Source organism: Lonchura striata, chromosome 26 (assembly GCF_046129695.1).
Source record: "Lonchura striata isolate bLonStr1 chromosome 26, bLonStr1.mat, whole genome shotgun sequence".
NCBI classification, from domain to species: Eukaryota; Metazoa; Chordata; class Aves; order Passeriformes; family Estrildidae; genus Lonchura; species Lonchura striata.
In genome coordinates, this window is record NC_134628.1 from 7,646,234 (window position 1) to 7,658,172 (window position 11,939).

Sequence of the window (11,939 nt, forward strand, 5' to 3'; positions counted from 1 at the left end):
AATACTTATTACTTATGTTACTAAGTGTTTTTTTATTCTAAACTAATCTGTGAGTGCTAACATCACTAAGAACATGGAGGTAATGAAGAAGAAAGAAGAAGGATGGGTTTAGCCTACTTTCTTCTATCTTAGAACTTTTGACCTTCATGTATAAAGTAAAAAACCCCCTGTATATGCATTAAAACTCCCTTGTACACTACTAAAAAATATTTCTTTTTACTTTGTGACTACATTTACTATACTATCTAGCACTTTGTGACTGCTTGTTCTACCTTTAAAGTTAGTAATTCATTCTATGGTTCAAACTCAAAATCACAGCTAAATCCAGCTGCCTGCTGGGGTCCAGACTGCGTCTGACCACGGCCTGGAACCTTCAAAAATGTCTGAGAGACATTTTGAGTTCCCACAACCAGAGCCAGAAAAGACCCTGCCCTGAGCACCTGGCCTTGTTTTAGTACCCAGCAGGGTCTGTCTGTGCTGGGCCACTGGAATGGGGACAGCCTTGGGACGATCTGTGAGGACCCAGGAGGAATCTGTGTTGCTGAACCGAGCAACTCCTCCCTTGGATATCTACCCTTCCTCTGTGACAGGTCTGTCAGGAAGGCAGGAGGCTCTGCTTCTCTTTTCCCCTTCCAATCTAGTCAGTTTTAATTGGAAAACTAAATGAGACCTTTCCTTCAAAATAATTATAGAAAACATTGAATTAAATTACTATCGGGAATGTTTTTCTCACCACTTGTGTCAGGCATCTGTTGTTTTAAAGAATCATCTGACAAACACTTCCCTGCAGCTCTCCGTGCTGGGAGAGTATCTATCCCGGATAGGGCAGCTGGTGGCCACTGGCTAACAAAACAGAGAAAAGGGACTTTCCTCCACAAAATCACAGAACCATGGAATGGTTTGTGTGGGGAGACCTTAAAGCTCATCCCATTCCACCCCTGCCATGGGCAGGGATACCTTCCACTGTCCCAGGCTGCTGGAAGCCCCGGCAAGCCTGGCCTTGGGCACTGCCAGGGATCCAGGAGTGTCTCGTAACGACGATCCCGGAGGAATTGTCCAATCTAAATGCTCCCATGAGCCAGTGACCGCGTGGGCCGAGATGCTCCTGTGCCCATCACCGCTGCCCGTGGCGCAGAGAGCTCGGCTGCGCAGACACGGCCACAGCTAATACCGCCAGAGCACTTGGCGGACAAACCAGCGGGAAGCGGGCCCAAGCGGCCCCGGGCGGCCGGGCCGCCTTAAGGCCGGGCGGGGCGGGGCCAGCCCTCAGCGTCACGGCCGGCAGCGCCGGGCCGAGCGGGGCAGCGCCGGGCTCGGCCGAGTCCCGCCGAGCGGAGCCGAGGGGAGCCGAGCGGAGCCGAGGGGAGCCGAGCGGAGCCGAGCGGAGCCGAATGCAGCGGGCGGCAGCGCGGGCGCTGCGCGGGGCGCGGAGCCCCCAAGTGCTGATCCCGTCGGGGCTGTCCGGCCCGGGGCTGTCCGGCCCGGGGCTGTCCGGCCCGGGGCTCTCCGGCCCGGGGCTCTCCCGCCCGGGGCTCTCCGGCCCGACGCGGACCCTCTCGACTCGGTCCCCCCTGGTGCGGGCGCGATCGGCCACGGCAGGGACCCCTCCGCTCGGACTGCTCTATGAGCGGCACGGGGAGGCCGCAGCCGTCGTGCAGTAAGGGGGGACACGGGGGTGCATTGCAGGGGGTTGCAGGAATGGGGTGGGTGTGAATGTGGGGGACATTGCAGGGACGGGGTGCAGGTGTAGGGCCAAGGCTGGGAGCGGGGGGAACAGCTGGGCAGAGACCTGGAGTGAGGCTGGCACAGGGGTGCAGAGAGGAGCGGCGATGCAGGTGAGGCTGCTTTGGGGCTGCAGGGCACGGGGCTCAGGACTTGCCCTCCCCAGGTGTAGAGAGTGGGGATGGGGTGCAGCTTCCTGTGGGACCCCCAAACACACAGGGGGACAGGAGGACCCTGGGATGCCCCAATGTTTTCCTGGTGCCATGGTCTCACACGTGGATGCTGGGGGTGATGCCTCCAAATCCCCCACCCTTCTGCTGGTGCTCCATCAATTTGCCTTAAACCTGGTGTTTTTCTCAAAAAGCCCATTTTTGCTTAATTTGGGGTATGACGAGGAGGTCCGAACCTCAGCATTGCTATGCCTCAACTTCACCCTAGGTTGCATCTCATTGATGGGTCTTCCCTTTGAGATCCCCATTTAGAGACCACAGCAGCATCACAAGTGTTTTTTGGGACAACTGCTGATGGTCATCATCAAAAATACTGGAAAGGAGAAAGTTGTAGTTTAGTGGAATTTAAGCCTTTTTGTTCAAGGGAGGAGGCTTTGAGCTCTTGCTGCCCCTCTTGAATCAGCTCGATTAATGCTGATACATTATCCAGGTGCATCCAGACACCAACCCCCTGTTTTCTTGGTGAAGGACTGTTGCTTTTCCAAATGATCATTTAGATGTCAATGGTGCTTGTCACCACCGCTGCTTCCTGAGATTTTCTGTTATCACCCCATTTCTTGTGCAAGACTGGTCTTGCTTTGTGACTTCTCCTTTTTCATAGATTTCATTTCCAGAAATACCCCAGGTTCCCATAACGCTCTAGCGGGGCAGGATGAGCCATAAAATCCCCAGCCAAAACCACAGCTTTTTTACGCAATCTGCTGAATTTGTTAAGTTTAGTGAGCATCACTGGGCTTGGTGGCACGGGATTGTTTTGGGCAGTTGGCTTTTAGGCAGCCTCCTCCAAAAATCTGTTCCGTCTTACGGAAATCTGTTTTTTTTTATGGGATGGGGCATATGGTGCTGTTAATTTAGGTGGAGTGTGTAGGTGATACAGACACCTTTCAGCTTCAGCACAGAAGACACCAGCAAATTGGTATTAATGCCTTTTTCCTTTGTCTCTCCCTGTTCAGACTGAAGGATCTGGAAGTGCCCAAGCTTGGGGACTGCGATGTCCACGTCAAGATGTTGGCAGCCCCTATCAATCCTGCCGACATCAACATGATCCAAGGTAATGTGTTGGATTAAAACTTTGCACGTCCATTCTCGCAGGATGCTCCTAGTTGGAAGGGACCCACGAGCACCTTCAAACCCAACACCTGTCTTGGAGGCTTCAGAGATGGCTCCTGCTGCAGGAATGCTGGGGTATGAGGGTGTCTCCAGCTCACCTCCAGCTTCCCCACAGGGACCTACCCTGTCCTGTCACTGCTGCCGGCCGTAGGAGGGAACGAAGGTGTCGGGGAGGTGCTGGAGGTTGGGCACCGTGTGACAGCTCTGAAACCTGGGGACTGGGTCATCCCTGCAAACGCCGGACTTGGTGAGTTCATCCTCAGCACTGCTGGGTCTTTGCTCACCCCCCCTGCAAAGCATCTTCCCAGGAGATTCTGGGGGTACTGGAGCCCATGGGGGGTGCCCAGGCTTGCCCAGACAGCAAACCCATGGTCAGCTCCTGTGTGAGCTGCTGTGGGGATTTTGGGGATTTCCAGAGCAAAAGCCCAGCTCTCCAAAGCACCATCTTTGCAGGGTGCAGATAGAACCATGAGCCCCTGCACTTACAGCAATTACACCTGATGAGATGAGATTCAAAATGGGGAGCAAAACTCCATTAGGGAATGCTGGGCAAGAGAAGCAGGAGTTGGAACCCATTCAGTGCTATGTGAGATCAGTCATGATGAGACAGTTGGGATAACTGATGGGGTTATTTCTTACCTGTTTGTGTCTTGGTTTATTTTCACCACCCGTTTTTCTTATTCATTAATTTTAATTTTATTTTTAATGTATTTTTTAAAAGCAAACTCAGTCCTCTGGGGACCCCCATCCTCTTTGAGAGCCTTCCTGTGTCTGTGGAGGATGAGCAACATCACTGGCCGGGGCTGGGCAGCAGGAGCTGAGTTTGCTTTTTAAAAAATACATTAAAATACATTAAAACACCTGGAATAAGAGCAGTGGCAATGCCATTGCTTATGCCAAACTTAAATTTAGCAATAATCTTCTTTTCTGTAGCATAGACCCTTTATGGGATGTCTTTGCTATTATAAAGCATTGCAGCAATCTGTGTTTCTCTGGAAAGAACCATATTTTGTCCCATCAGCTTATAGCTTCCCCAGAGACCTGGGATAAAACATTTCACAGGGGCAAGGTCATGGTGGCCTCTCACTGTAGTTTTCTCTTTAATAATGCTCTGCTGGGAAAGTGTGGGAATTTAGTTCCCAACAAATGTCTCCCATGCTCCTCCAAAATGCCAATATTTGCTGGTTGTGGTTTAGTGTTGCAGCTTGTTCTTTGCCTATTTCCTCTTAAAAGATTTTTTTGCTTAATGAGAGAAGGATAACTATAGAGTTAAGAGCCAAATGGGGTATTTTTAAGCATAAAAACACTGTAAATAGATGATAGAGGGTTAAATTGGATATAAGTGTAGAGGGAGTAAAGCTGCCTAAATTGGCTTGGAATATATGGGCTCATCCATAGGATGGAGAGTATTTCCATTATCTCTGCACACATACCCAGGGAGCCCCAGTCCCATTATCCTTCTGGAAAATGATTAGGCTTTGCTGGGTGATAAATCTTGGCAGGCAGCAAGGAATCCATTCCTTGCCTCTTGGAGCATTTTGACTCTACCCATATGGGAACACATTCCATAATTCTTTCTCCAGGGTGTAGCTGGTTCCTACCACGAAATGCTGCCAGCGCCAAGGCTGCAGTGTGAGCTGATGATTTTCCTTTGCTTTCCCCCCTGCTGTGGTTGTGCCCATGGTGCTGCTGTGCCCAGGAACGTGGCGGACATGGGGAGTGTTCCCTGAGGAGATGCTGCTGAAGGTGCCCAGTGACATCCCAGTGCTCTGTGCTGCCACTCTGAGCGTTAACCCCTGCACGGCGTTCCGTCTGCTGGCTGACTTTGAGACCCTGGTGCCCGGTATGACTCTGCCACAAGGGAGCAATTCCACATGGATTTCCTGGCTGTCTCTGCAGTGGGAATCTGGGTTTATTCACATCCAGGTGACTCTGTCATCCAGAATGCTGCCAACAGCGGTGTGGGCCAGGCTGTCATCCAGATCGCCAGGGCCTCTGGCATCAAGACCATCAATGTGGTGAGGGACAGGTGAGTTCTCTGGGGAGGAGAGTTTGGGAGCTGGATCTGCTCATCCTGCCCATCCAACCCAGGATTTTCTCCTGTTTTCTCCTCCACATTGTTCTCCAGCCTCTTCCTGTTGTCCTCATGCAACACCGGAGCAGAAGGAAGGAGAAGGGCGAACTCTGCTTCCTGGCTCATTTAGTCCTCTTTTTTAATCTCCTTTTTCCCTCCCCAGACCTGATCTCCCAAAACTGGTGGAGAGGCTGATGGCCCTGGGTGCTGACCACATCATCACAGAGGAGATGCTGAGAAAGCCAGAGATGAAAGATATATTTAAGGTACCTCAATGCTGATCCCACTGGAGAGATGGTCCAGGTCTGTTGCTGCTCTTTGGCACTGGGGAGAAATGCAGGGATGGTGGGAAGGACAAATTTCTCTCTAGATCAATATTTAGCCTTGGTAGTGGAGGGATTTTGCTGCTGCCACAAGGGAAGGATCACAGATCTTGGTTCCAATCAGATTGAGCTTGAAGCAGCCAGGTCTAGCTGAAGGTCTCCTCCTGCACATGGCAGGGTTTTGGAATGAGTCCCTTCCAACCCCAGATGTTCCTTGATTCTACTGCTCTCAGCAGCCCTCAAGTAAATATTGAGGTTAATGCAGATGTTTTATCAAGAACCATGGTCCCTGGTTCTTCATCCCCTAAAGAAGCCGTAACATTTGGGAACCTTTGTCATAAACCCTTGCAGAGCATCCCAAGGCCCCGGCTCGCCCTGAACTGCGTCGGGGGCAAAAGCACCACGGAGATGCTGCGTCATCTGCAGTAAGTTTGGCTGGGTAGTGGCTTGGGCACAAGCTTGGGGACAGAAACTGGCAATAGAGGGTCCTGTTCTGGAGTCTGTTGAACCTGTGGAGAGGGAAGATGAATGGAAAAGTGGTTTTGCATAACAACAGTGATTTGAAGTCTCAAGCTGCTGGGGGTCCCCCAGGTCCTGGCCAGATGTAACTGGTGTGCTGAGCTGCAAATTCAGCTAATGGTGCATGGAAGCAAAAGGAGAGCCTAAAAAGTGGGATCTTAGGGGTAACTGGGGAGCCCTGGTTGCAAGGACAGCCCTAAGAGGGTTGGGGACAGCAGAGGAGGAGGTGGCAACTCAGAGCTGCACTTTTGGGACTACCTAACCTGATACCCCTTACCTACTCCAGGCCCAAGGGAACCATGGTCACCTATGGGGGGATGGCAAAGCAGCCTGTGATGGTGCCTGTGGTGAGTACTGAGGATGTCCCTCCTTAGTCCCCTGTGCTCCACTGTGTGTCCCATCCCCTTGGTAATGTAGGCACCTGGCCCTCCCCAGCTGCAGATGGAGACCCTCCAGCATTTTTTATTTGCCTGATGGGGTCCATCAGAGGACAAGCTGCATCCCACTGCTGGGCTCTTGGCTTTTTATATGGAGCATTTGGGCTGCCCAAAAATTCCAGTGGGGAAATGATCCTGCAGGTGCTGAGCAGCAAACCTGCCCTGACTCCACACCTCAGAGTTGCCTCTCTGCATCCCTGGCTCACAAATGGGAACTCTAACAAGGGGCCTTACTGCCACTTTCCACCACTGTCATGCTGGGAGGGGACACACGTGTGTCACTGCCTGTGTGAGGGGACATGGGAGTCACTGGATGCACAAGGGGACGTCGGTCTCATTTGCACAAGGGGACATAGGTGTGTCACTGGGTACCAGGAGGACACACAGCTGTCACACATTTCACAGAGTGCCTTCATCTTCCGTGACATGCGGCTCCGCGGGTTCTGGATGACTCAGTGGCGGAAGGACCACGCGCAAGGTGAGCCAGGGGGGCTGAGGGACCTGAGCCAGTGGGATGGAGGCACCTGAGCAGGGGGGCTGAGGAACCTGAGCTTGAGGGTCTGTCCCTCTGCCAGGCATGGGAACAGCAACAAACCCCACCCAGCACCATCCTCACTCCCACTCGTGGAGCCATCTCTGCTTGTCCCAGTGATACCTTGAGAGGCTGCCTAGAACAGAGGCTAGACGTTATCAAAGGAATAAAGTAGGGATTTATTGAAAGGCCTTCAAAGGACACTCCTTGGGCAGTACAAGAGCTTGGCTGAGGCTACACCCAAGATGGACAGTGGGTCACAAGTTTTCACACTTCTGTAAGTTTTGGTTCATTTCCATATTGGGGTTTATTGTCCAGTTACTGTCCCATCCTCCCAGTTTGGTCTCCTCAATTCACTGTTGTTTGCACTTTTTGGGCCTGAAGCTGCTGGAACTTGCTAACACTTTATATGAAGTTCAGAGTTATATACTAATGCAGTACAGAGTCTGGGAAATATGAAAGCTAAAACGGAAGGCATCACCAGGGTGCTGAGGCACTGGTGCTGGCCTCAGGCAGGGACTACGCTGGGGGCTCCTCCCTCATCCCATGTGCCTGAGCTTGGGCATGTCACACCCAGGGACCCCATATGGCCTCACGCAGGTGTTCCCAGGGGTGGTGGATGGCCCTGCATGGCACAGTGAGAGCTCCCTCCTTCCTGTGCAGACCAGGAGAGCGTGGCTGCGATGATGGATGCCCTGTGCCAGCTCATCCGCAGGGGCCAGCTCACGGCACCTGCCTGCACCGAGGTCCCGCTTCAGGACTACAAGGCAGCGCTGGAGGCCTCCATGAAGCCCTTCGTGTCCTCCAAGCAGATCCTCCTCCTCTGACCTGGAGCCCTATCCTGTTCCACATGCTTGTCCACAGACTTGAGAGGAGAAAAGATCCTTGAGATCCATTGAATTTCTTTTTTTCCTTTGTTTTTCACATTTTGGATGCCCACTGAAAGCTTTAAAAGCCTCCGCAGCTTTGTGTGGAAGTGCTGCAGGAGGGAGGCTGCATCTCGCTATGGCTGGAGGGAGTTTGGGATCCCAAATGATGGCTCACTTAGCTCAGGGTGTGAAAAGAGCAGCAGTTCCCCCTCACATGTGCTTTTGGGGCTGGCAGGGCTGTAGTTATCCCAGCTGGAATGTGGGATGGGCAGGGAAGCCCAAGTCCTCTCCTTGCAGCCCTGCTGCCTCCAGGCCGGCTCCGAGTAGGAAGTAGCACAGACTGCCCCAAATGATGAGGGGGTGCTGTGGTTGGAGTGCTAGGTGCTGCTGCCGCTCCTGGAGGAGCCCTGGGTCGCCCCTGGCTGGGTTTTGCCAAGGGCACTCCAAGGGCCATCAAGGGCTGGAGCCAGGCCCTCAGTGTCCCCAAAGGCCCTCCTGCCTGGGTGTGGAGCAGTGGCTGTGACGCTGCAGAACAATGTGAAAAGATTTATCGTTGAGAACAACCAACAACGTGTTCTTGCTTCCTCCTATGCTGCTTTTCTACTCTATGACCCCACAAGCTGCCTATGGTTCCTGCTGTTCCCAGTCCAGCTCTGCCGAGGCCTGGCAGCGTTGGCTGTGCAGGTGCAGGTGGAGCAGTGGCCACCTTGCCCTGGCCCCAGCGTGGCCGTCCCAAACCACGGAGGGGAGGGTGGGGGCAGCGCAGCCCCGGGCCCCTGCGGAGCCCCGGATTTGGCTGCCCAGGGCAGAGAGTGGGCAGTGCAAGTGTGAGGGGCCCGTGTGGGGCAGGAGGGGTGGCGGGGGGCAGAGCACCGCCGGGAGCTGCCTCAGGGAGCCAGCGGGGCTGTGTCTGCTGGGCCTTTGCGTGGGGAGGGCCTGTGGAGCTGCTGCTCCTAAGTGTCTGGGTGTCCTCACCCTGCTCCTCCGCTCCTGCCGCTGGCTGAGCATCCCACCTTTTCTTTGGGAGTTTTACCAGGATCTCAGTGCCCGGGGAAGGGCACAGCCAGGAGGTTTGTGCTTTACCCAGCACCCTGCAGACCCCTCCGGACACAGGGCAGGTCATCCCTCGTGAAACAGCAGCTGCAAAAGGCAAAGGAAAGAAGTTGTGTGCTGCAAGGAGGAGGAAGAAATAAAGAGAGAGCCAGGAGTTGGCACAAGAAAGGACAAATGGGTGTTAAAAGGACTCTGGCATTTCACACCTCAGGCTTTGGCTGAGTAAAGTGTTAGGACAGAGCTTTGCTAAGTCACATCCACCCTCGTGTTTTGAGCATTTGGGAGCAGAGAAGTGTAGGGTTTTCAAAAGCCAGAAAACTGCTGAAGAAACACAAAGCCCACTAGTTTTCAGGGCCCTCAGTGTGTCCAGAGTAACTGACACCAAGACAAAACAAAGCTGTTTGCTGCTGTCCAGTCCCCAGCCTTGTTAAAGGTCATTTTAGCTGAACTTGAAGCTCCCTGTGAGTGTCCCAAGGAATCTCTGAGTTGAGAGGAGCTGATGTACCTTTCCCAGTGCAGACCCAGCTGCTGCTACTGCTCTGAGCTCCTCCATGGAGGTCAGCAGGGGAGAATCCCTTTCCATTCTGCGGAATCCATGGAACATGAGCTGGAGAAGGAAGCTTCTGATGGACTCAGTTTCAAAGATCTTCTGTGGCCCCCTCCTGTCCAGCACTTCCTTCTTGAAGAACTTTTCTCCAATCACAATGCAATTACCATTGTTGCCCCACCAGATTGACTCGACTCTGGCTGCTCAGGATCTCCCAGAGAAAAGTCAGTCAAAGGTTTGGTGTTAGCAGAGATCTCTAAGGAGAAAAATTTCATGTTATGGTCCCAGGATTCATCAGGCCAGCCTTCAGGGGTGTTTTTGTCTGCAGGGGGTCCCACAGTGCAGCATCCCAAGATGGTCCCATATCATCTCCAGGATGGTCAGGAGAAGCTGAAGCCACCCACCAAGCTGGATCCTCCAGGACAAAAGCAGAGGATGTCTCCTGTGAAGATAGCTCAATTTAGACTTATTTTTCCACAGCTTGGCTGCATCCAACCAGCTTCTTGGTCCTGACAGTCAGCAGGATAGAATCCTCTGGCTCTCCAGGCCTGTGTTCCATCACAGTGATATCAAAGTGTGACACCTGTCTCCTTGCAGCAGGAGGAGGGAGATGCAGAAATAACCCTAAACCTCTCATTTCCCAGAGAGCTGTTTAAGCCCAGAGCTGATTCCAGCTGTATTTCCATCTGGAATGTCCTGCCAGGGCAGTGCTCTGTCCCAGTGCCCCTGGGAGCAGTGCCCAGGGAGGGATGGGAAAAGACACAGCATTGGGCATCCAAATGCCCCAGACCTCAGGTTTTTCACTTGGTATCTTCTCCCCCATGCAGAAGTGCCTCTGTGGAATTCTTCTGGAATCACCCAGGGGTATGGTGTCCACAGGGCTGCTTCTGCTGTGAGTGTCCCTGTTCCTTGGTGATGTTCTCAGATCCCAGCAGGCTCTCCATGCTGCTCCATGGGATGAACTATAGCGGAAATGTTCCCCAAACACATCTTGCAATGGAAATAACCTCCCTTGTGTTGGGTTCCTTGAGCTTCCTTTGCCTCAGAACCTTCAGGACCCAGCCCAGGGACCTCACTGGGGTACTCCCTCCTTGTGCCCAGTTCCCAACATGCTCCAAGTGGGAGGACCATGGCATTGTGTGGAATTGTGCATGGATAGAGGAATTGTGAGGGACCAGTTTTGTCAGCTGAAGGCTCTTCCAGGATTCATCCTGGAGTCCTGGATGAGTTGGTTGGGATTTATGGCAGGGCCCCTCTGGATCTACCAAAGGCTTGGGGAGGTCAGTCCTCACTGGGAGCTGGCACTGTCATTCCCTTGAACATAGAGGGTGTGGGGGACAGCCCAGGAAGGTGTACCTTCATTTGGGGGATTTTCTGAGTCCCATGGGGTGAGGAGAAGAGCAGGGCAGGAATGTTGCTCAGGATTGGAGGGAGCACTGTACAACTGCATGTGCGCTTGGAAGAGCAGAACTCTCTGAAATTAAACCCCACTGCCATACTGGCAATTAAATGGATGTGTCAAAGCCATTTCGTCCCCTCTAAAACCCTCACACTGAGATCTCCCTTAGCAGAGAGCAGGTGTGCCCCTGGACTCTGTGCCAGTGTCTCCCTTCTGCTCTTCCATCCCTAATAAATCCCCCAATATCTTGCATTTTCCTTCCCCCTGACAGCATTGGAGGCAGAGCCCCATCCTGTGCCTTGGTGCTTCCAAATCAATGGATAAAGTGGGGAAAAAAAGCAGAAAAAGAACATAGAGATCGTTATGAGCACTATTAAGCATGGCATAAACCAGAAAAATTAATGCAGAGCTTTTATCCCCCAGTGTTTATTGGGCTCAGCGATAAAACCCAACATGCATTAGAGAACTTTCACAAAATGTTCCAACCTCTCACTCCTACACCAGGGCACAAAGGAATAAATAAATAAATTTCATTCTCCTTGTCAAATGAGCAAGATCATGGTTGAAAATCCAGCTGCTGGTGTTGCGCCTACACAATATTAATAGTTTTGGAAGTGATTGTGGGATTTTTTTTTTTTTGGGAGAGGGGGGGTGGCTGCTAATTCTGGAAAGTTCCAAGAGCCTGTGCTGGGATTTGGTGTGATTTGGGCATCTGATGTCTCAACTGAAATGATAAAAATAATTCCCCAAAACTGACATTTAGAGTTCAGTGAGAGGGATGTTGTTGCTCACCAGAGGGAATGAGGAAAAGCCAAGTATGGCCACAGTTGGCGAATGCCACGGGGGGATGCCTGGGCACTCCCAGTGTGGGGATGGGGGACCCCCATCACTGCCTGCCTTTGGGGTCCCATCAGGATCCAGCATTTTGGGAGTGGAGCAATCCTCAGGCCCCTGCCGATGAGAGGACCCCATGAGCACCTCGGCACCCTCATTAGTGCCCTGCACGTGGGCAGGGTGGGATCGATCCATCTTCTCCATGGGGAACGGGACCCCCATGTGAAGTCAGACCGCAATACACCCCGTGTGTGGGGAGCCGGGCCCCCGCAAGGCCCTGACCCACAGTG

At 52.7% G+C, this 11,939-nt stretch overlaps 1 protein-coding gene across 2 annotated transcripts; it reads left to right on the forward strand.

The window, feature by feature from the left end:
* Nucleotides 1–1,338: 1,338 nt before the first annotated feature.
* On the forward strand, nucleotides 1,339–11,369 carry MECR (mitochondrial trans-2-enoyl-CoA reductase). Of its 2 annotated transcripts, none has more exons than XM_021528365.3 (10): nucleotides 1,339–1,657; nucleotides 2,906–3,003; nucleotides 3,178–3,309; nucleotides 4,762–4,905; nucleotides 4,989–5,091; nucleotides 5,300–5,402; nucleotides 5,811–5,884; nucleotides 6,265–6,325; nucleotides 6,821–6,893; nucleotides 7,611–11,369. In XM_021528365.3, exons 1-10 carry the CDS (start codon nucleotides 1,392–1,394, stop codon nucleotides 7,772–7,774), a joined length of 1,218 nt encoding a protein of 405 aa, XP_021384040.1. In that variant the 5' UTR covers nucleotides 1,339–1,391; the 3' UTR covers nucleotides 7,775–11,369. The 2 variants fall into 2 exon arrangements, with proteins under 2 accessions (XP_021384040.1, XP_077644616.1); XM_077788490.1 differs by lacking the exon at nucleotides 7,611–11,369 and adding an exon at nucleotides 6,991–7,098.
* The last annotated feature ends 570 nt before the right edge of the window (nucleotides 11,370–11,939 follow it).

Coding starts and splice junctions, on each gene's coding strand:
- MECR (XM_021528365.3), top strand. CDS start 1,392: ATGCAGCGGGCGGCAGCGCGGGCGCTGCGCGGGGCGCGGAGCCCCCAA. Junction 3,310..4,761: donor CCCTGCAAACGCCGGACTTG/GTGAGTTCATCC, acceptor TGCTGTGCCCAG/GAACGTGGCGGACATGGGGA. Junction 4,906..4,988: donor CTTTGAGACCCTGGTGCCCG/GTATGACTCTGC, acceptor ATTCACATCCAG/GTGACTCTGTCATCCAGAAT.